Below are 24,829 nucleotides of genomic sequence, written 5' to 3' on the forward strand. Positions count from 1 at the left end.
ATCTATCTATCCGTCTATCCATTTATCTAGTTGACAGGCTCTCTTATCTCCTATTTATCCCTTTGGAATGAAAATGTCTATCCTCTACCTTTATATTTATTTATATATTTATATTTATTTATATATTTATTTATATATATGTCTATCCTTTATATTTTGGTGTTTTGTTTTGTTTTATGAATTCATAGTTGGAAAGAACTTCATCTCTGTATGAGCAATACCTTGGATCTCATTGCATCTGACTGGACTTGCTACTCCTTAAATAGTTCAGCTTGGCTTAGAGCTTGAAGCAATCTTTAGTTTTCCTAGTGCTGGGGTTTGCAGGCATGCGCCATATCTGATTTTGATGGCATTATGTGAAACTTTGGATTTGGGGCTTTTCTTTTTCCTTCCTCCACTCCCTCCTTCTTTCTCCCTTTTTGAGTGCTAGAGACTGGACCCAGGCGTCTCAGTGTTGTGGGTGAGTTCTGGCCCTGATCTACATCTCTAGTTCTAGGGTTGAGGGTTGATATTGGAATGACGAGACTTTAGGGAATATTAGGATATACGGGATATATTTTGCATGTGAGAAGGACATGAGTTGTAGGGAGCTAGAGGTGGAATGACGCTGGTTCCATGTTTATAATCTTCAAAGCTTGTGTGTTAAATTTCTAACCACCAACGATTAGTAAGCGATTTGGTCTTGATGGCTCTGCCCTCATGAGTAGGATAAATGGAAAGACCCCAAAGCCGGGTATGATGGGATTCCCCTTTTACCTCAGCAGGTGAGGTGGAGGCTCTAAAACAGCAGCTCTCAAAATTGTGGGTCTCAAATCCTTTGGGGGTCAAAAAAGCCTTTTATAGAAGTTACCCAAGACCACTAGAAAGCACAAATATTTACAATTCATAACAGTAGAAAAATTAGTTATGGAGTAGCAGTAAAAATAGCTTTACGGTTAGGGTCCAAGGCAGCATAAGGAACTGTTATGGAAGGGTTGTAGCATTGGGAAGGTTGACAGCCACTGCTCTCGAGGGCCATGGGCCCGAAGCTCTGGGCTTGATTCCTAGGACTGGGGGAGAAGCAGCCTGAGAAAGCTCTTTTGAGTCTTCAGCCACTTCAGATGCAGCAAAGATACAGCTCCCCAACCCCTTCTCTCCTTTTCTCTTATTCTATTTTTCCCCTCTTCTTGGTAGTAATGAGGATTGAATTCAAGGCCTTATAGATGCTAAATGCACATTCTACATTGAGCTAATGTATTCCCCTTAAACCTGAGATGACAACCTTCTATATACCTATATACATTGGCACTGGCACCTTTGGCTAGTGCCCTAGGAGAAGAAAATGTCTGCTGTTTATAAACCACATAATCTATGTTGTTTTTGTTTTAGAAACCTAGATGGATTTAGACCGTCTCTTTAAATATTTAAAACTTTCAACATGGACTCATGAATTCTTATTACCTATTTCTATTTTTTTGTGAGAAAGTGTTTTACTTCATAGCTTGGCTGACCTGGAGCTTGCTGGGTAGATGAGGCTGGCCTTGAACTCAGAGAGATATGCCTGTCTCTCCATTCTTAGCGCTGGGATTAAACATGTGCACCATCAAGCCAAGATTGGGTTCTTCTTCCTCCTATTTTTCTGTTTTTTTTTTTTTTGGTGGTGTTTTTATTTATTTATTTAAAAATTGTGTGTGTGTGTGTGTGTGTGTGTGTGTGTGTGTGTGTGTGTGTAATAGATATAGCATGACTATATAAGTATAGAGATATCAGATAAACTAAACAAGAAATAGACCCTGTGAGTCCCAGCATGTAGGTACTGAACCAAACTTGGGGCCTCTGCAGGATAGGAGGAGTTGTTAACTGTTGAGCCATTTTTCTAGTGTCTTGTGGATTCTTTATAATTCAATATGTAGTTATAAACTGTCGTAGTGTGCATCATGAACAAAACAATTTAAAACCTTTATTTTGGGCTGGGCATGAAGGTGCACGCCTTTAATCCCATCGCTTGGGAGGCAGAAGCAGGTAGATCACTGTGAGTTCCAGGCCAACCTGGTCTACAAAGTGAGTCCAATACAGCCAGGGCTGTTACACAGAGAAAACCTGTCAACACCACCACCACCACCACCACCACCACCACCACCACCACCACCACCACCACCCCCCACCACCACCACCAACAACAACAATGACATCTTATTTCCTGTATCCCCTAATTTGAACAGAGGAATCTCTCACAGAGGAAGTGGGCCAGGATTGCTCTCTGCTTTCTTTGATCCGGCTATGCTAACAGCCATTTCTCAGCGAAATGTTATGGTGGAGAATAGTTTTTGCCAAGATCTGAGCATTAACCATGTTTATGGTCACTGGGATGAACCACCAGTATAGCATGTACAGTATGGATATTTAGGAGATCCGATGCCCTCTTCTGGTGTGTCTGAAGAGAGCGACAGTGTACTCACATACATAAGATAAATAAAGTCTTTTAAAAAACAAAAAGGAAGGCTGCGATAACTCTTTCGTCTCAAAAGGTGACTTTGGCTGTTGCCTAGAGAGTGAATCATTAAAGAGTAGAGAGGTAGTGATGAGGCAAGATGAACAGCAGAAGTGAAGGTAGCAGCAGATGACAGAAAGAAAAGAACAAATTGATGAACCTGAACGTAGAGATGAACCGGTTTTGAATCTGTAAGTGAGCTCTGGATGTATATATCCATTGCTGGTTGTCACTGTGTGCCCTAAATTCCAGAGTCAAAACATTAAGATAAAATACAAAGGTGCTGGAGAGGTGGCTCAGTGGTTAGAGCTCTGGCTGCTCTTCCAGAGGTCCTGAGTTCAATTCCCAGCAACCACGTGGTGGCTCACAACTGTCTGTAACTCCAGTTCCAGGGGATCTGACACACTCACACAGACATACACGCAGGCAAAACACCAACGCTCATAAAATGAAAATAAATAAATCAGTTAATATAAACGTATAAAACCCAGTAAGGGCTGGAGCCACTTTATGATAAAGAACAAGAAAAGCAATATTAGTACAGACATGATAAGAGACTCAGAAGTTCATGGTGCAGTTTTAACTTTACCTGCTTTCATTCTATACCAGGTTTCAAAAGAAAAAAAAAGTCATTCAATGTCAAACTGAAGGTTGTGTTTGCTAACCTCTGTGTTTTTTTGTACAAACATTTCCTTAACGCTCTCAGCTTTTTCTGCACTACAAAATGTTGTGTTCGCTGAGTTTCCAGGCCATTCTTCTAATGAAATGGATGACAGGTATGCAAGCACCTTCTCGGCTAGAGGCTCCCCGAGCAAAGGCTTTGAGGGGTTCTTGGCTTCAAGAGAATTATCAGAAAACCAGTCTTCAGCTGCTTCTACGCTTTGGCTGCAGTAAGAACTAGACATGGATGTTGATACACTCATTGTTGCCACACTGCTGCCATTGACTACTGAGGTCATCTCAGGGGACTCACGGCTGGCGGGATCCAGGGTGCAGAATTCAACTTTAGAGTGATTTCTGATAGCTGTTTAAAAAAAAAAACAAAGAAAGAAAGGTCAAGCCTTTGGTTCTTGGAGGTTCGAGACAAGTGTTTCTCATGCATGCCTGGTTGTGTGCTGGGATTAAATGTGTGCGCCACCACCGCCCAACTTGTTTCTTTTTCTCTTTTCTGAGTTAGTGCTTTTCCACATAGCCCACTCTGTCCCAGAACTTGCTCTGTAGACTAGGTTGGCCTTGAACTCAGAGATCTACCTGCTCTGTCTCTTGGAGTGCTGGGATTATAGGTATTTGCCACTGTGCCCCGCTGAGAAGTTAAATCTTAATAAGACTCTTTTTAGTGGCACTGTTGCTAAGATAATGCTAGAAGGGAAAATACAAAGTCACCATCATCTGTAGAATATTAAATATTTGATATTTAAACATTCTAATCCAGGAGAATAGTCTAGTTAGGTTGGAAATCTCAGTCCTACAATGTGCCTCTAAAATGTTTCTTAGAAACATTAGAAACTGTAGAAAACCACAACCACTCAAAATGCAGTGCTGTGGAGTCCAGTCCCAGAGGGTACATCTACAAACCATTCCCACACCTGAGGCTGGGGGACACTGGGCAGACGAGGGGCAAAGACCAGAAGAGTCAGAGGATGAGGAGTCTGCTGTGAGACTGTGTCTCCTGGGAGGTCTGAAGTTACGCCCATAAAGATTCGCCCACGTGACTGCCCAGTCATGAGCTGAGCATGGATGAAACCAACGGACAAGGTGGACAGGGACAAGCCCATGAGGCCTACACTGACAACGATAGAAAATCGGAAAGCTGGGAGGGGTGGTCTTCCCCAGGGGAGAGCACACCAATTGCTTGTCCAGTGCCAAATGGTTAGCTTTGAAAATACACAACTAATATAGGTGGAACAGGTTGTATTTAGCAATGTATATGTTTAGCGATAACGGTGAAAAGAGAGGTCATAGGTTTGAAGGAAATTGGAGACGGGTATTTGGGAGAATTTGGAGGGAGGAAAGGTAATGGCGAAATGTTGTAATTATATTAGAAAGTTTTCTTAGGGCTGGAGAAAAGGCTCAGCAGTTAGGAGCACAAATTACTCTGTGTTTCTATGAATTCACGTCACGGGGCTTACATCCACTTTTAACTCCGGCTCCAGGAGATCTAACATCCTCTTCTGGACAACTTGGGCAACTGAATTCACTTGTACACTCCCCACCCCCCAAATTAAAAATGGGGTTGTTGTTGTTTTGAGACAGCATCTCTCTATGTAATTTTGGGTGGCTCCAACTGGCCTGTAACTATGTGGACCAGGCTGGCTTCTAATTCAGAACAACCGTTCCCTTCCAAGTGCTAAGGCTGAAGGCATTCACTACCATGCCTGGCTCAAAAACTTTTTTTTTTAAGCTAAAAACAATCTCTTAATGATTTATAGTTGAATATTACATTATTTTTTGAAAAACATTAATGAGCAGGATCCTAAAAACCATTTTGTCCACAGTGAGTGGTGAGATCCCATGCATGGGTGGCCTTCTGCCAATAACAATATTTTTCTCTGAAACTGTATTTATCTATTTATTTGTTTTGAGACAGAGTCTCTCTGCATAGCTATGGCTGTTCTGGAACTCACTATGTAGACCAGGTTGGCCTTGGACTGATAGAGATCCTCCTGCCTCTGCCTCCCAAGTGCTAAGATTAAAGACATGAGCCACTGTTGCCTGCCTAGCATATTGTTTCCTCTTAAAGTCATTTTGACATTTTTAAAATAAATGTCTAAAATATATACAAAGACATACAACATTTCCCATTTACTGCCAAGCAGTGATGACACATGCCTTTAATCCCGGCACTCGGGAAGCAGAGGCAGGCAGATCTCTGAGTTCAAGGCCAGCCTGGTCTACAGAATGAGTTCCAGGACAGCCAGGGCTACACAGAGAAACCCTGTCTTAAAAAACAAAAACCAAAGGCTAAAAACAAACAAACAAACAAACAAATAAATAAATAAATAAATAATTAATAAATAAGAAATAAATAAGTAAATAAATAAATAAATAAGTAAATAAATAAATAAATAAATAAGTAAATAAACAAACAAACAAACAAATAAATAAATAATAATAAATAAATAATGTTCTTGGCCTCCTGTAGAAAACCACAACAAAGCGAAACAGTCGCGGTCGCCAGTCCCAGTGGGTACATCTACAGAACACTCCAGTGCTCAGGCTCAGGAACATGGCTGAGGAGAGGGAGGATGGAATGATGGTGAAACCAGACAACCAGGGACTGTGATGGGAAGCTTCACCCGTAAAGTTTCGCCAACATTACTGTCCAACTGTGAGCGGAACAAGGATGACACCAAAGTACATGCCAAAGTGGACAGGGGGGAAGTCCACAAGGCCTCAGCCCTACACTACAACTATAGGAGAATGGGGGAAGCTGGGAGCAGGAGCGGCGCTCTCCAGGGAAGAGTACACCAATTGGTTGTCATCCCTGAAAACATACACATAGGTAACATACAAAGTGAGCAGGCTATGTTTAGAAATACATACTTATAAACATCTACATATCACTTATTTACTTTGAGACTGCGTTTCTCTACGTATTGTGGCTGTCCTGGAACTCTCGTAGACCAGGATGACCTTGCACCGAGAGATCCTCCCGCCTCTGCCTTCTTGGGCTTAAAGGTGTGTGACACTCCAACTAACTTTGAAATTTTCAAAAAAAAAGATTTATTTTCTATTTCGTGTGTGAGCCGCCTGTGTTCTTGGAGGACAGAAGAGTAATGGGTCTCCTGGGGCTGGAGTTATGGTGTTGTAAGTCACCAACCATGTAGGTGCTGGGAATCAAACTGTGATCCTCTGGAAAGAGCAACCAATGCCCTTAACTGCTGGGCCATCTCTCCAGCCCCGACAAGCATTCTCTACCACCGTATGGTCTACAGAGCACTTTACCATGCTTCCAGAACTCAGTTACCATCCCAAAAATTCTTAACCACTTCACAAATGAGCAGACGTCAACACAGAGAAACCAGCTATCATCAGTTGGACACAAGGCTGATTTCAAACTACGTGTAAGACTCATGCTTTTCGTGTTATTTAGACTAGACACTGGGTACTTTAAAATGTTCATTTCAGCCTGGTGTGTTGGTACCTGGTGCAGTCCTACACTTGGGAGGCCAAGGCAGAACAGAGTTTGAGCTCTTCAGTCCAGCCCAGGTAGCGTTAAGTAGTGGGACTCTGTCTTAAAAACAAATCAAACCCGCAATGAAAAACAAAATAACAACCAATAAAACCCACCAAAATCCAAACATCAAGTTTTAGAAAATATCACAAAATTTCCTAAAGTATGTTTTATAATACTTCATATGTTAACTTTTATACATTACATTCAAAATTGTTCAAAATATGTATATAATCAATTCTAAAATTATGTAGGGCAAGTTTTGAGACATGAGGACAGGGAATAAAAATTTAAATGGCTATAAAAAACTTAAAATTTTTTATTTTTGTCTCATACCCTGACTCAGTCCAGCCTTTGGGCATTACTACATGGTCACCGTTATGATACCTTTGAATTCAAATATGAAAAAGAATCAATCTCATATTCTAAGACAGGATATTACAATTATTTTCTTTCAAAAGATATGCCAATTCACAGAGCAAATTGATATTTCTTTTTATTTTTTCATAGATTATTTAATAAGTAACATTTAGGATACTGTGGGTTCTTTAAGCTTTAAGAAAATATTTGCTACACAGTAAGATTTCTAACAATTTATTAGAAACAAAAGTACCTTTTATTTGTTCTTCTTCCCTTTCTTTTTTCTCCACCTACATAAAAAATCATTTGCATTTTTTAAAAATGAGGGAAATTTGTATATTTGTATTTCTATAATACATTTACTTTCTCTATATTTTGGTAAGAAATGTTAAGTTTTTGATGAAATTTTTTTCCATATAGTATGTTTTGCTTTGCCAAAATATGTTAGCAGAAAAACCAGTTATCATTTGAAAATCTGAGGGCGAGAGGGAGGACCTGATGGCTAAGAGCCCATGCATTACTCCTTGTCCACTCCTATGATGCCTGATCCACTCTGTGAGACTGCATCATCACTTACGAGAGTGAAACTCTGCTTAGAACTTTAGCTCCTAAAGTTTCTGCAGCTCCAGTGCTAGCCCCAGAGGCAACCTTCCATCTCCTGAGCCTTTCAGAGAGCCACAAGTAAGTGTTGGCAGCAACTGAACTGCATCTCAGTAAAGCTATTGTGTGCGAGCCAATGGGTGATTCAAAGAGAAGGTAGGCACACTCTTTGTGATCTATTGTTAGGATGAATTCTGCAACATCAGCAGTATGGCCCAAGGTGGGAAACAGAAACAATACTTAGTCAGTGTTGAAAACTTTTATGAAATTCTGTTACCAGGGTAAAAGCCTCACCAACTGAGATTAAGCAGGCCAGGTTGTGGTGTACACCTTTAATCAAAAACAAAGAAAAATGAAAATACCTAGTCAACAAAGGACTTGCATCCACTCCACGATATATAACAAACTCCTAATTCAATATTAAGAAAATAACCCAATTAGAAAAAAATATGAGATTTAAAGAGGTATTTTACTAAGAGTTAGATGAAAAGAGATGTAAAACCACTTGTGGCAAATAAGAACTGAAACAATATGTTGTCTTCTACTGAAAAAGACACTGATCTTACCTTGGTGGTGGCTAAGGAAACCTTTTTCTCTCCTACTCTTAGTACATGTGTGCACCACTGCATACATGTAGAGGTGAGAGGACACCTGCTGGGACTTGATTTCTCCTTTTACTGTGTGCATCCCGGGGATAGAACTCAGGTCCTCAGACTTGGTTGTAAGTACCTTTGTCTACAGAGCCATTTAACCAGCTTTGGTTTACTGGCCCCAAATTTCTTAGAGTAAGATAATGAAGGGGCTAGTGTGGAGCGAGTGATAGAATGCTTGTTTAGCATGCATTAGACCCTAACACTGCAGGTCTCACACACACACACACACACACACACACACACACACACACACACACACACATACTCACACATACACACACACCACACACATATACACACACACATACCACACACACACCACACACACATACACACATATACCACACACACACCACACACACATACACACACATACCACACACACACCACACACACATACACACACATACCACACACACACCACACACACATACACCACACATACCACACACACACCACACACACACACACACACATACCACACACACACACACACCACACATACATACACACACACACCACACACACCACACACACACATACTCACACATACACACACACCACACACATATACACACACACATACCACACACACATACCACACACACACCACACACACACATACCACACACATACACACACACATACCACACACACATACACATACACATACCACACACACCACACACACACATACTCACACATACACACACACCACACACATATACACACACATACCACACACACACCACACACACATACACACACATACCACACACACACCACACACACACATACCACACACATACACACACATACCACACACACACCACACACACATACACACACACCACACACACCACACACACACACATACCATACACACACCACACACACACACATACACACCACACACACACCACACACACACATACCATACACACACCACACACACACACACACATACACACCACACACACCACACACACCACACACATACACACATACCGTACACACACCACACACACACATACCATACACACACCACACACACATACACACACACACCACACACACCACACACACACACACACCACACACACACCACACACACACATACCACACACACACACCACACACACAAACACATACCACACATACATGCACACACATACCATACACACACCACACACACACATACTCACACACACATATCACACACACACACACCACGCATACACATACACACACATACACACACACATACCACACACACCACACACACACAGACATATACACACACATACCATACACACACCACACACACACCACACACAGACACACACACACATACCACACACATACCACACACATACCCACACACATACACACACATACACACACATACACACACATACACACACACACACATACCACACATACATGCACACACATACCATACACACACCACACACACACCAGACACACACATACTCACACACACATACCACACATACATGTGCACACATACCATACACACACCACACACACACCAGACACACACATACTCACACACACACATACCACACACACACACACCATGCATACACATACATACACATACACACACACATTCCACACACACCACGCACACCACACACACACAGACATATACACACACATACCGTACACACACCACACACACACACATACCACACACATACCCACACCACACACACATACACACACATACACACACACACACACACGCACACACTTAAAAATAAAGACTTATTTTTTAAATGTTATGTATGGATGTCTCTTTGTATGTCTGCAGCACTCTCAGAGGCCAGAAGAGGGCTTTGGATCCCTAGTCCTCTGCACCTACAGCTTATGCTCAGAGCCATCTATCCAGCCCTGCTAAATAGATTTTTAAAAAGATGAAAGCAGGTTTGCCTGTATGGACCGTGAATGGGCAGAGTTTCTCATAAAGCCATGCACACACACACAATCTTCTCTTTGGTATAGTCTCAAACGAGTTGAAAAGTTACATCCATACAAAAGCCTCTGTCCACATGGGTGTTACAGCACCTTTGTTCATGACTGCCCAAAAATATGTTCTTCTGTTGGTGAAAGGACAGACCGAGGTTAATGTTTGCTTTTCTTCCACCTTGACTGTAGTCTATCTAGGTCTGGGCTTGTCTCTTTTTGGTCTGTGCATGCACAGTGGCAAATTAGTGTTGCCATACGGTTATCAGATGTGGTTGCTGAGTTCATCTTGAATTCAAGGTGGAGGCTGTGTAACGAAGCCCTGTCCGCCCATCTGTCATCGGTCTCTACCTCCAAATGCAGCCGACCATTAATCATGGACTGAGCTTGGCTATGTCACAGTGTCCCATTTCTACTACTTGCTACCATGTTCTGCTTTGTCCTGTGACACTGTTTTGACACATAACCTTGTCAGTTGTGTTCTGCTCTTCTCATCAGGTCCACACAAGCACCTTGAAAGATGGGGTTGTATCGTACTCCCCCCTACAGGGGAGGGACAAAATCTTCAAATATAGTATGGATTAGTAGACCTTTGCCAAGTTGAATTAAATTACACTTAACTGGTTTGGTCAGGCTATCTGGTTATCTGAGCACGTCCTACCTCTAAATTTCTTTCTTCTTCTAATCCTGAGAGGTTTGCATGCACACCCCCAGCATGCCACGGTCTTCATCCCCCCTTACAAGCCTAATATGGAGAATATAGGGATTTTTGGTTTTGTTTAATATTTTTGGCTGAAAGGTATATAAAAGCAACTGGAATGTTTTCATTTAATTTTTCTGTTCATTTAAACACCTTATCACACCTCCTCCCCCATAAGACATAACACTGAATACGCTAACCTTCCCTATATCAGTGAGTACGTAAATGTCGACAGGCTGGTGACACAGTCTAGAGATCTCTGAGAGGACAACTTTGAAAAGTGACACTCTACCTGTTGTGACTGGCCGACATGGAAGTTCCGGGAAATGAAAACACACTGAGGGTGAGCTTTAAGCTTTGGTTTGCATGATCCTTGGTTCACCTTTTCACTGATGGCCTTAAAATTGGAACTCTCAAATATTTCTCTGGAAAACATTGTACAGAACATGTTGTTAAACAAGAATCAGATTATATGATTATATATGCCATCCAAGATAGTTGTCCACGGTATTTATACACAGGGGTTTTACATCAGCATATGTTCCAAGAACTTTAAAGAGCAGCACTCGGGTTATATACTCTAACACATGTATTCACTATGTCTGCTTTTCATGAAATGTAAACTAGGCGATGTGTAACAGGTTAGTATATCAGTTTGAATAGTACCGAGTCACTCACACACTTCCTTTTGGCTACTGACATAACCAGCTTCACTGTCAGTCTCTTTATAAATCTGTCTTTAGTTAAATAAAGTGAACTCATTGGTCCTTTTTCGCACAAAGAGGAAGGAAACTGGGTTGGAAATAATAACCCAAGAGGACGCTTGATCTTTTATTATCCACACAGTTACAAGCAAGTCCAGAGGTGGTAGTTAAAAAACACAGGGTACTAAAACTTCAGCTCATCAGAGTCAGAGAGAAGTATAAAGGGACAAAGTTTTCTTTATAAAGTTAAATATTTGTGATGGCTCTCCTTGGTTGTCCACTTGACTGCATCTAGAATTAACTAAAATCCAAGCAGCCGGGTATACCTGTGAGGATTTTTTCTTTATTGAATCATTTAAAGTAGGAAATTCTACCCTAAATCCATATCTTCTAAGGGGAGACCTTAACTCTGGGCTGCACCTTCTGCGGCAGCCTGTATTAAGGATGTGGAAGAAGTATGTTTTTGTTTTTTGCCTTCTTACCCTCACTGTTGCTCAAAAGCTCATTCTTACACTAGTGTTAGGCACCTACTCTTTTGGATACTTATAGGCAGTTGAGGCATCCAGCCTTGGGGACAGAACAACTATTGGATTCTTACTGTCTATCAGGTGACAGACCAGAACCTGTGAGCCCCTCCCCCCCACACACACACATTCTTTCAGTTGTTTCTCTAGAGAACCTTAACTAATACAATAAGAATGCCAGGCAATGGAATATTATTCAATGATAAAAAGAAAGGAGCTGTCAACGTCTCAAAAGGACACAGAAGAGAACTGGGCATAGTGACTCTCCTGTAACCCAGAGCCTGGGAGCTGAGGCAGGAGGGCTCAATCTGTGCTACCTAGTGAGTTTTAGGACAGTTAAGCTACATAGTTAAGGCCTGTCCAAGAAAAAGTCTAGGAAGGCTACATGCTGCATGATTTGACGTCTAATTTCAACTCTGTGACTTCACTCTGGTTCAGCCACCACTGAGACCTAGGAAGGTCAGTGGTTGCCTGAGGTTAGGGAGAGGGAGGGATGGCAATACTCTGGCTGATACTGTAACTGTATGCACAAATCATTATGCATTTATAAAAACCTGTAATGCACGCGAAGAGTGAATCAGTGTAATATGCATGTTGACAACATGTTGACATAAGTTCTCCAGTTGTGACCTTCCCCCAAACAGTAAAATGGTAGATATTTATTTTCCCACAGGTACTAGAAAACTTCCAAGTTACTTTGAGAGTTCATCATACTGGATTCCTTCATAAGATATGAACAATTGAGATCCAGTCACTCACTGAATCCCATTCACTAGACAAATATTTAACCTCTATGTCAGAAATGTTGGATGTTGAATATTTAATGAGTGTGTTGGAGGTAGGGCCCATAACTACCACCTATCACATAGTTTAAGTACTAATAAGAAAAACAGATATTATGGTAGAAGAAGTATGACTGCGGAAGGTATGTGTCAAATGAGGAAAGATACCAGGCACTGTGTGTGAATTGGTACAAAGGGAGGCAACCTGGCAAGAGAGGGCGGTGAAGCGTTTCCTGAAGAAAAGGTGGTTGAATTAATCTGCTGAAAATTTAAGATTGTGCAAAATTTAGTAGAAAGGGGATGTGGAAGGGATGTTACTCTAGGCAGATGGAATGTCAGACACTAAGAGTTCCACCATGTAAGAGAGACACAAAAAGCAAGACAGAAAGTAGGACATGGGATGAAGTGAGCAGATCATGTAGGGCCTTAAAAGATATGGCACGGGGCTTCTCCCCAAACCAATGGGAAGTCCTTTGAAAAACAGCGGTCGTGGAAGACAAGCATGGCATGATTTGAGAAGGTTTGTTTTTGGAAAATGTATGGCTGAAGTGTGGAAAAGAGAGAAAATGAGCTTAACAGTGATGCTGAGGTCAGCTATGAACCCTGGGGCAACAGCCCACGAGAAGGACAACAAGGACTTGGACAGCGTGGCGGTGGTGGTTAAGGAGATGAAATTGAAGTGATTTAGGAGGAAAAAGTAGAGTTGGTGATCATTCAAGTGTGTTAGGGGAAAGAAAGAGGGAGCTGCCAAGTGTGTCGTCTACACTGAGAAGCAAAATCACTCCTCCTTTGACTCCTGTTCTGACTTGCATCTGAAGTGTTTGCCACAAACTCATGCCGGTGCTGCCGCTTGGGGGAGGTGGGGCCTTCAGGAGGTGGAGTTTGATGGCTTTCTTCCTTCCCATCCACAGTGCTGTGAGGAACCTCTGCCATTCCTGCATCTCTGAATGTGGCCACGCCTTCACCCTGTGACAGACTGAAATCCCTGAAAACAGGAGCCAAAATAAATCTTTCCTCCCTTAGGTTATGGGGCCAAATATTTTAGTCACTGTGATTTAAAAGCCCCTAATAAATTCTGTGTGCTCCTCTAGCTACTATCCCCTTTACCAGTTTTACACGCACGCACGCACGCACGCACGCACGCACGCACGCACTCGCACAGGCACTCCTCTTGAGAGAGACATCTATACTTTTCTCAATTTTCTCACATCTCATTTTCTCAAGGATCGGGCTCTGCACCTGTCATTGCGCCAGCATTTCATGCAGGATTAATGCCCTCCATCTTCCCAAATCAAAGCTACCTCAGTGTCCTCATCTTCCTCAACTTCATGGCTTCAGTGTAACTGGCTCTCACCTCCTTCTTGTGACATTTTAAAATGTCCACTTCCTTGACTCTCCATCTTTCTCGTTCTTCTCAAATACTGATTTTTTTTTTCCTACTCAGCTGCTAAGTTTCCAAATTCAGGCACTGTGAAGGGCACAGCCACAGGTCATTTCTCATCAGCCACTCCCTGGTTAGTCTTACCCAGTTCTATGACTTTAGATTCACTACACCTAACCGTTCATCCTGGCTAATCAGTTAATACCGGCACACCCAACTGTAACGAGGCATTTCCATTTTTGTTTTCCAGTGGGCTTTTAAACTCACACTGACCACACAATTTCTAGTTTATCGTCTCTCCCCCCAAATTGATCCCGCCATTATGATAATTTTCCCACCTCAGAAAAATGGCATATCCACTCAGCTGCTGTGATAAAGTCCTAGGTGTCAGCCTTAATCCTGTCACCTCTCTCTTCTCTCCTTACTTCATGCACTCTCTCTATCAAGTCCCCACTGCCCCTTCTTTTCATTTCCTCTGGTCACACTAGTTCAAAGCATCTTCCTCTCTTTTGTGGATGAAAGCTAGGCTTCTCACTTGCTGGTCCACCTTCTGGTTGCTCCATTAAGGTCCAAGCTTCACAGAGAGACACCTTTTGGAAATAGAAGCCAGACTGGCCACACCATCTTATTAGGAGTGCACACTCACTTTTATCAGCGGTTGGCACATCCCAGCACTTGGCAGAAGCAGGAGGATCTCTATGGGTTCAAAGCTAGCCTGGTTTACCTAATGAGTCACAGCTGAGTCAGGGCCACATAGTAAAACAAACAAACAAACAAACAAACAAACAAACAAAAGCCATCATGAGATCTAAGAAGTCTATCTTAGAAGAAAAACTGACCGTCATGGATCTTTTTTCTTTCTCTTATTTTTTTTTAATGAGACAGCCTCAAATTCATTGTGTTCTGCACACTGGCTTTCAACTTCTGATCTCCCTGCCTCATCCTCCCAAGTGTCGAGGGAAATGAATTATTATATTCAACTTCTGTTTTTGAGGTAGAGTCACAGTGTGTAGCTCAGGCTAGCCAGGCCTCTTTATCTTCTTGCCATAGCCTCCCACGTATTATAAGCATGTGCTATGAAGCCTGGTTATCGTCTTGAAATTCGATATAACATTGCTCACACTTCATGGTGCTAAATCTAGACGAGATGGTTTATGAAGTAATCGGAGCAATGTCTAGCATATCGTAAATACGCAGGACCTGGACAGCTAGTCTCATTTAACACACCAGAGGCACAGAAAATAAGACCAACTCCCTATAATCTAGCCTACTAATCCTATGGCCTCTTCAACTTTATAGTTAGTTTTCTTTCTCCCTACTAATTACTGACATTGCCCTTTCGCTCTTTCTGATAACTGGATAGTGCCAATCATTCCCCGGGGGCTTGGTATTTGCTACCCTTTCAGCTTAGGAGAATTTATTTCTTTAAAATTGTATTTATAAGCTGTGTGTGTGTGTGCATGTGTGTGCATGTGTGTGCGTGTGCCATGGAGTGCACATGAACAAATGGTTGTCAGGAACAAAGCATGGAGTCTATTCTCTCCTTCACCAGGGTGTCATGGTGAGTGCCATTATATGCAAGGCCATTTTGATGGCCCTCAGAAAACTGCGCACAGGGTTTTCAGGAAGTCTTATTCTTTTAACTCTGGTGTCAGATTGGACAGAGTGCTTGTACAGTCCTTCCTTGTCGACCTGTTGTGATTGCTCACCATCTGTTTCCTGTCAAGTCTAGGAAAGAAGAGCATTTGCTGCCTTGTTCCAAGTTGTATTCTCAATTCCAACAACACTAGAAGATAGCCAGCAAATATCGTCCTCTATTATTCATGTTTTTTTTTAAAGATTTATTAATTTATTATGTATAAGTACACTGTAACTATCTTCAGATACACCAGAAGAGGGCATCAGATCTCTTTACAGATGGTTGTGAGCCACCAAGTGGTTGCTGGGAATTGAACTCAGGACCTCTGGAAGAGTAGTCGGGTGCTCTTAACCGCTGAGCCATCTCTCCAGCCCCTATTATTCATGTTTTATTGAGCATGTATTAAATATTTGTTGAAATAACGAACAAAGGAATACTTTCTGACTTGTACATGGTGGAGAGAGAGCTGCTGAGGCTTATAACCCCACTGGGGAAATGTGGGAGGGTGAACTTACAATTTCTATTTTTGAAAATACCAGAATGCAAATTTGGAGCAGATTAAGTAAGTGGAAACACAAAATTTTAGAGTTGAGAAGAAGGTGTCAGCCAAACCCCAAACTATTGCTGATGTCAAGAAGTGCTTGCTCACAGGAACCTGGTATGGCTGTCCCCTGAGAGGCTCTGCCAGAGCCTGACCAATACAGATGCACATACTCATAGCCAACCATTGGACTGAGCCCAGGAACCCCAATGGAAGACCTAGGGGAAGGACTGAAGGAGCTGAAGGGAATTGTAACCCCATAGGAAGAACAATATCAACTAACTGAACCCCCAGCCCAGAGCTCCCAGGGACTAAAGAGTACACATGAGGGAACCCATGGCTCCAGCTGCATATGTAGCAGAGGATGGCCTTATCAGGCATCATTGGGAGAGGAGGTCCTTGGTCCTGTGGAGGCTTGATGCTCCAGCATAGGGGGATGCTAGAGCAGTAAGGCTGGTGAGTGGATAGAGGACTATCCTCATAGAGGCAAAGGGGAGGGGGAGGGCATGGAAGAGTTTGTGGAGGGGAAACTGGGAAGGGCATATCATTTGAAATGTAAAGTAATAAAATGATTAATAAAAAACTAGGAAAGGAAATTAAGGTGTCAGCTGATCCTTTGTGTATTTATGGAGAGAGAGCACTTTCAGACCATGTCAGGGGATTTTGTCGATTCTCTTAAATGGCTTCTAAAGAAAGGGGTTTCCCCCTTGAGTCATGCCTTAACCTCCAAATTGGAAGGTTACCCCTGATTTCTAGCCTTAGATTAGATCCATGTCTTCTATTAAGTAAAGTAGGATTTGATATTCCTCAGGTTTTCAATGCACAGATTGCTGTTATACCTCTCTACTCAGCACTTCTCAACCTGTGGGTTGCTCCCTTTGCCCATTAGGGGGTCACATGACTCCTTCACTGGGGTTACATATCAGATATCCCGCATATCAGGGATTACATATCAGATATCCCGCATATCAGATGTTTACATTCCACTCCATAAAGCAGCAAAACTAATATTATGAATTAGCAATGAAAATAACTTTATGGTTGGGTGTCACCACAGCATGAGGAACTATATGAAAGGGTCACAGTTTTAGGAAGGGTGAGAGCCACTGATCAATCCTTACACAGAAAGCCTTTTCCAACCAAAGGCTCTCCAACCAAGCCCTAGATTATAGAATAAATTCTATCGTAGTTATTTAAGTTTCATAGCCATTGAAAAAGCCCTTCATTGAATTTTTAACAACAACAAAAAAAGTAGACAAACTTTCCACTATGCCTTACCTTCGTTTGCAAATCAGGAACCACAGAGCTGATGCCAAAGCAAAGAATCCAATTCCCAGACTAACAGCACCAGCAGCCAAAAAATAGGTTAAGTGACTAAAGAAACCTAGAGAAACACATGGATGGTGAAAGGTCATTTCATGCACACCTTTATTCCCTCGGTAAATTAATGAGGTAATGTCTACAATGATATAACATACATGACATCTAGACTGAGGAGCCTGAATTCTAGTCCTATACAGTCCAAATAAATGGGAAGGCCTGGAGCTAGAGAACAACACAGGACACATCATAAATAGAGATGGGGAAGCACGTAGGGATCTCACTTTAGAGACAGCAAAATTGAAGACCATGTAAAAAGAAGTAACGGAATCAAAGTGGTGCAGGAATTCATGCCAGTGTTCTGATTTTTTTTAATTTTCTTTGCTAGCAAGCATCTCAATGTATTTATGAAAACAACAATTAAGAATTAAGAAACCACGATGTAAATAGAGTGAACCCTGATACTCACGCATAAAGCGAACTGCAGAAAGCTTTCTTTTTTCTTTTTTTTCTTTTTTCTTTTTTTTTTTTTTCGGAGCTGGGGACCGAACCCAGGGCCTTGTGCTTGCTAGGCAAGCGCTCTACCACTGAGCTAAATCCCCAGCCCCTGCAGAAAGCTTTCATAGACCAACCTAGGTATCTAACAACAGAGGGGAGTGTGTGTGTGTGTGTGAGTGTGTGTCAGTGAGTGTGTGAGTGTGTGTGAGTGTGTGTGAGTGTGTGTGAGTGTGTGTGAATGAGTGTGAGTGTGTGTGAGTGTATGTGTGAGTGTGTGAGTGTGTGTAAGTGTGTGTGAGTGAGTGTGAGTGTATGTGTGAGTGAGTGAGTGTGTGTGTGAGTGTGTGTGTGAGTGTGTTTGAGTGAGTGTGAGTGTATGTGTGAGTGAGTGTGTGTCTGTGAGTGTGTGTGTCTGTGAGTGAGTGTGTGTGTGAGTGTGTGAGTGTATGTGTCTGTGAGTGCGTGTGTGCGTGTGAGTGTGTGTCTGTGAGTGTGTGTGTGAGTGAGTGTGTGAGTGTGTATGTGTGTGAGTGTGTGTGAGTGAGTGTGTGTGTGTGTGTGTGTGTGTGTGTGTGTGTGTGTGTGCAGTCACAGCACTCAGGGAAACTTTTCTAACCATTCTAACCATTAAGAAGAGCAAACGCGGGTTGGGGATTTAGCTCAGTGGTAGAGTGCTTGCCTAGCAAGCACAAGGCCCTGGGTTCGGTCCCCAGCTCCGAAAAAAAAGAAAAAAGAAAAAAAAAAAAAAAAGAAGAAGAGCAAACGCTATGTCATATACAGGAAAATGGATGCAAATGGAGATAGACATATTAAGTGAATTAAGCTGGGTCAGAAAGACAAACGTCATGCTTTCTCTCATCTGTGACTCCTGTGTATGGAAACATAAAATCATGTACGTCGAAGTGAAGCTGTTGAGGGGAACAGAGGAACTAATGGGGAGATGACAAAAGAGGGTAGAGAGCCATGAGGGATATGCTCAACAAGCAATATTTACCCACGTGATAATCTTAAATTTCATTTTTGTTTTATGCGTATAGGTGTTTTACCTGCATGTATGTGTGTGTGCCACTGTGTGCCTTGAGCTTGCAGAGGCCAGGAGAGGGCATGGGATGCCTTGGAACTGGGATGGTTGTGAGCCATCACGTGGGCGCCTGGGATCAAAGTTAGGTCCTCGAGAAGAGCAGCCACTGTTCTTGATTGCCGAGCCATCTCTCTGCTCCCAGTATTTCTTAGTTTGTTTTTAAAGACGTTGTTAGTACCATGGAGTTTTTTGTTTGTTTGTTTTTTGATTTTTAATTTTTTAAGTGATTTCTAGCTTCAAGATAGTGCCTCTCACATTGTAGCTTACTGAGTTTGAAAATATCTACATTCAGTCAGGCGGTGGTGGCGCACACCTTTGATCCCAACACTGGCGAGGCGGTGACAGGAGGATCTCTGGGAGTTGTAGGCCATCCTGGACTACAAAGTGAGTTCCAGGACAGCCAGGGATACACAGAGAAACCCAGTCTCAGAAAGCAAGCAAACAAACAAAGCAAAATAAATCTACATTCTAGAATTGTCGATATGGAAGTTTTACTATACGGCTATTTATCAAAGTGATATTTTAGACACAAAAAGATTATAAATGACCCAAGTTAGAAGATCATTAAATAAGTTCCTTGTGAGAAATACTATTAACTGAGTGCATTTTTCCTCAGTACCAGCACTGGAGAGCTTTTGGCTTGCATACTTTTTTAAAAGATGTATTTCTTAGCTGGGCAGTGGGAGTGTACACCTTTAATCCCAGCACTAGGGACTCTGAGGCAAGTGAAATTTTGAGTTCAAGGCCAGCCTGGTCTACAGAGAGAATTCCAGGACAGCCATGGCTATACAGGGAAACCCTGACACAAAAAACAAACAAACAAACAACAACAAGATATTTCTTGTGGGCTAGAGAGGCGGCCCAGTTGTGAAAGGTACTTGCTGTTCTTCCAGAAGACCTGAGTTTGGTTCTCACACCTGTCTGTAACTCCAGCTCTCAAGGATCCCATACATCTGACCTCTGCAGATACCTGTCCTCACATGCACATACTCTCATACAGACACATGCATGTCTAGATAGAAAAATAAAAATAAACCTTCAAACATACTATTTCTTTTAAGGCATGCCGTTAATCCCAGAACACGGGAGGTAGAGGCAGGCCAATCTGTGAGTTGAGGCCAGCTTGCTTTACATGGTGAGTACCAGGACATCCAAGGTTATATAAGGAGACACTGCCTCGAAAAAAATAAAATAAAATAATTAAGTTTAGATTTCTTTCTCACTCTCCCTTTCTTTCTTTCTTTCTTTCTTCCTTCCTTTCTTTCTTTCTTTCATGTTTTGGTGATGGTTTCTCAAAGAATAAATTAAAATTTATAATTAAAATAAAAATAAGTAGTTTTAATGTGCTGAAAATGAAGATAACATTGGACACTTAAAAAAGAGAGGAAATGGTTAAATGACCAGTAATCATGTATAAACTTTACTCATTATAAATGTAGTATAAATCAAACCACAAATAAAGTGTCATGAATACAGCATCCAATATATTAAGGGGAAAGTGAGAAAGACAAAATATGAGCTGTTGACGAGGGACAAGGAGTCGGAGGTCACTTTCACTGCTGTTGGGAATAGAATTTGGGAGAAGCTCTGGGAAAGTGGCCCCGTTAGTAAGCTGGACACATGGCTATTCCATAATCCAGCAATTCAACCAATGGCACCCATGCAACTCAGGTCCACATACATGTTAATGGAGCGTGTAGCAGAGGGTTTACAGTGGTTTGAGGTAGCTCGCCATTTGGAAGACACAAAAGTCCACCAGAGGTTGGATGGGTAATTTTAAGAGCAGACTCGATGAAGAGAGACAAGATATCCCAGAATAGTGGGAAGGGGATGAACTATAATCACGGGCAGTGAGATAAATTTCACAGATAAAGTTCTGGGCAAAAGCAGACATTCAGACACGGATGTCAAGGGAAGGATAGTGATGTTGCACACATTGTTTCTTGGCTTACGTGTAGACACCTGTGCAGACACACATGTACCCTGAGACCTCAGCAACCCTGGCACATGATACTTAGCAATACACCAAATTTATGATGGCCATTATCTCGGGGTGAACAGGACCATGGGAGAAATACAAACTGACTTTAATGTTCCATCTAAGATATATGGCTAATATGACAAAAAAAATGCTCATTTAGGAGATTATATGGGTGTTTGTTATTGTCCTTTTTTGTGCTTCATTCTTTTGAATTTTCTCTACTATTTAAACATTGTAAAAAATAGCGTTCTAAATTTTGAAACAAAAAAATAAATAAGGAAAACCATCAATGGGCTGTCACTGGGCACAGGCTTATAGAAACTTTTCGACGTTATCAAATTTTTCCAGTGCTAGAGTGCCTGCCTCCCAGAAGTCCTGGGCTTTCCAGCAATAGAAAAAAAGAATCAAGACTAAGGGAACGAGTAACAAAATCAACAACTTCATATTGAAGCATACATTAACTTATTAAAAATGAAGAAGAGCACACGAAACTTGAAATAGAAATGTTATCAATAACGAATGCTAATATATTTTAAAGCTTACTTAAAATAACGAATACCTGAAAAGTGATTTCAAAAAGTGAGTCAAGAAGTGACAGAGCTTCCTGTGCTGACAGCGCCCCAACCAACAGTGACTGTTCCTAAGACCCGAAGCACTTTCTGCAAGAAACGTGTCTAGTACCAGCCCCACAAAGCCACATAGTACAAGAAAGGCCAGGACTCTTTATATGCCTAGGGAAAGGTGTTAAGGTTGGAAACAGAGTGGCTATCACCGGCAGACTAACACTGTTTCTGGCTAAACCTACTGAGGAGATGGTGCTGAGCCTAACTGCAGATCTAAGAGAGCGGGGGCTAGTAGGAGAGAGCACCCAGAGATGTGAGCATCGCAAATGGAAACATTGTAAGCAGGGAGGCGGTAAGGGAAATCTAGGAAAGCACTGGCTAGAAAGAGATGCGAACACTGAGAGACTAGAGCATTGTAAACCGAAGAGATGAGGGGAGGGATCTTGCCATGTAGTTCTAAAACCACAAGCTTTTACTCAAAATATAGAGAAAGGGGATGAGAGAGAGAGAGAGAGAGAGAGAGAGAGAGGAGAGACCCAAGGAAACCCAAATTCATTACATTGAATCAGCAGTTACAAAAATTTTCCCCCAAAGAAATTGGTGGTCCCCAAATATTACAATTTCTACTGTATACCCATGATGCTAGCATTTCTTATCTTATACAAGTTCTTCTAGAGAACAGAAAGAGATTTCTGACTGTTCCTCCAAACACATTTTCTTCTTTGTAGGCAAAACAGTAGATTGTCTCACCATTAGGTGAAGCCATGAGACAGAGTTCTGACTAATGGAATCTGAGCACAGTGGTGTCATAAAAGCTTTCTGGAGTTCTTTCTTCTGGACTGTGAGGGGCGGGGATGAAGGTGATCCTCGTGGAAACTGTGGAAGTCACAGGTTGACAGCATCAATCCACTGCTTCTATTGGACATCATCGACAACTCAGCCTCACAAGAGCTCACATTCTTTATAAGGGTGTGTTCTATATTCTCCAACACGAGGAACAGTTGGAAACTAGTAAACTTGGAAACCATCTGTTTTGAAACAACTCATGGGCAATACAAAATCACAGAAAAATATTTTAAATGTGTATAATGAAATATGTCAAGGTTTGAGAGATACTGTGCAGGCAATACTCAGGGACTAGAATTGATCTTCTTTCCCCTTGCCCATAAGGGAGTACTGGGATTAAAGGTGTTGGCCACCATCCCTGGCTAGAAATCTTTTTTAATTAATTAAAAAATGTGCGTGAATATATGTGGGCCAGAATGTACATATGTATACCATGTGTGTGCAGATGCCTACAAGCCAGAAGAGGTGCCTACAAGTCAGATCCCTTGTGTAGCTGGAGTTACAGGTGGTTATGAGCCACAGGCAGGGTATGGATACTGGGAGTCAAACCCAGGTCCTCTTGCAAGAGCATCAAGTATCTTACCTCTGAGTATCTCTCCAGTCCCCAAATTCTATAAAACTTTACCCATTGACTAGGTAAAAATTTAGCTTCATATACTACAAGGAAATATTTGAACTTTCTTTCTTAAGACAATTCTTCAATAACTTGATATAGCTTTTGCCTGAACTTATAGGCAGCACTAAGATTTTTATTGGGGATGTGTTTTCCCAGTTTACCAAATTGTTCCTCAATAAAGTTCTTCATGAAAACTTTCCAAAAGGAAGAATGTGTTGGTCCAGGCCTTTAGTCCTAGCACTTGAGAGGCAGAAGTTGTCAGGCCTCTGTGAGTTAAAGGCCATCCTTGTCTACACAGTAAGTTCCAGTTGAGTCAGGACTACATAGTGAGACCCTGTCTTCAAAGGAGGAAGAGAAAGAGGAGGAGGAGGGGGAGGGGGAGGGGGAGGGGGAGGGAGGGAGGAGGGGAAGGGAGGGAGGAGGAGAAGGAGTGGTTGATTTTTTTTTTCCCACATTTTACCTTGTAGAAGGTTGAGTTAAGTTTTACTTTATTTAGATTTTTCTATCTTATAAGGTATTTTGTAGATCTTACACCTTGACTTCCTACTGTATTTTAAATGTCTTCTTTAAGTTTCATATTCCAGACACAAAGAGCATTGGTGACCATGGGGATGGATTAGTTGCAGGCGCTCACTACACAAGCCAGAAGGACCTGGGTTTGGAGTTCAGTATCCCATATAAAAAGCAGAGTTCTGCAGTGTGCACCTGAAGTTCCAGCACTGAGGAGGCAGAGACAGGAGAATCCCTAGGACTTGCTGCTAGCCAGTCTAGCCAACAAATTAGCTCCAGGCTCAGTGAAAGACCCAATCTACACACACACACATACACACACACACACACACACACACACACAAACACACACACAAACACACACATGGATATATACATACACACACCACATACACACACACACACAAACACACACAAACATACACACAGACACATACACACGCACATACCACATACACCCATACACACACACACAAACACACACACACAGACACATACACACACACCACATACACCCATACACACATACACACATATACACACACACAAACACACACACACCACATACACACACACAAACACACACATGGATATATACATACACACACCACATACACACACACACAAACACACACAAACATACACACAGACACATATACACGCACATACCATATACACCCATACACACACACACAAACACACACACACAGACACATACACACACACACCACATACACCCATACACATACACATACACACATACACATACACACAAACACACAAACACACCACATACACACACAGACACATACACACATACACACACACCGCATACACCCATACACACACACACCACATACACACACACACACACACACGCAAACACACACACTAACA

At 41.9% G+C, this 24,829-nt stretch overlaps 1 protein-coding gene across 7 annotated transcripts; it reads right to left on the bottom strand.

Moving 5' to 3' along the window:
• Positions 1–2,943: 2,943 nt before the first annotated feature.
• Positions 2,944–22,841, bottom strand: C5h1orf185 (similar to human chromosome 1 open reading frame 185). 7 transcript variants are annotated; one of them, XM_039110795.2, is made up of 6 exons: positions 22,711–22,841; positions 17,796–17,901; positions 11,239–11,371; positions 7,258–7,294; positions 6,615–6,704; positions 2,944–3,494 (listed from the first exon to the last, which is right to left on the bottom strand). In XM_039110795.2, exons 1-6 carry the CDS (start codon positions 22,724–22,726, stop codon positions 3,100–3,102), a joined length of 777 nt encoding a protein of 258 aa, XP_038966723.1. In that variant the 5' UTR covers positions 22,727–22,841; the 3' UTR covers positions 2,944–3,099. The 7 variants fall into 7 exon arrangements, with proteins under 7 accessions (XP_038966723.1, XP_038966724.1, XP_038966721.1 ...); XM_039110796.2 differs by having other exon boundaries at positions 22,595–22,731; XM_039110793.2 differs by lacking the exon at positions 22,711–22,841 and adding an exon at positions 19,382–20,341.
• Between the last annotated feature and the right edge of the window lie 1,988 nt (positions 22,842–24,829).

Source organism: Rattus norvegicus, chromosome 5 (assembly GCF_036323735.1).
Source record: "Rattus norvegicus strain BN/NHsdMcwi chromosome 5, GRCr8, whole genome shotgun sequence".
Taxonomy (NCBI): domain Eukaryota; kingdom Metazoa; phylum Chordata; class Mammalia; order Rodentia; family Muridae; genus Rattus; species Rattus norvegicus.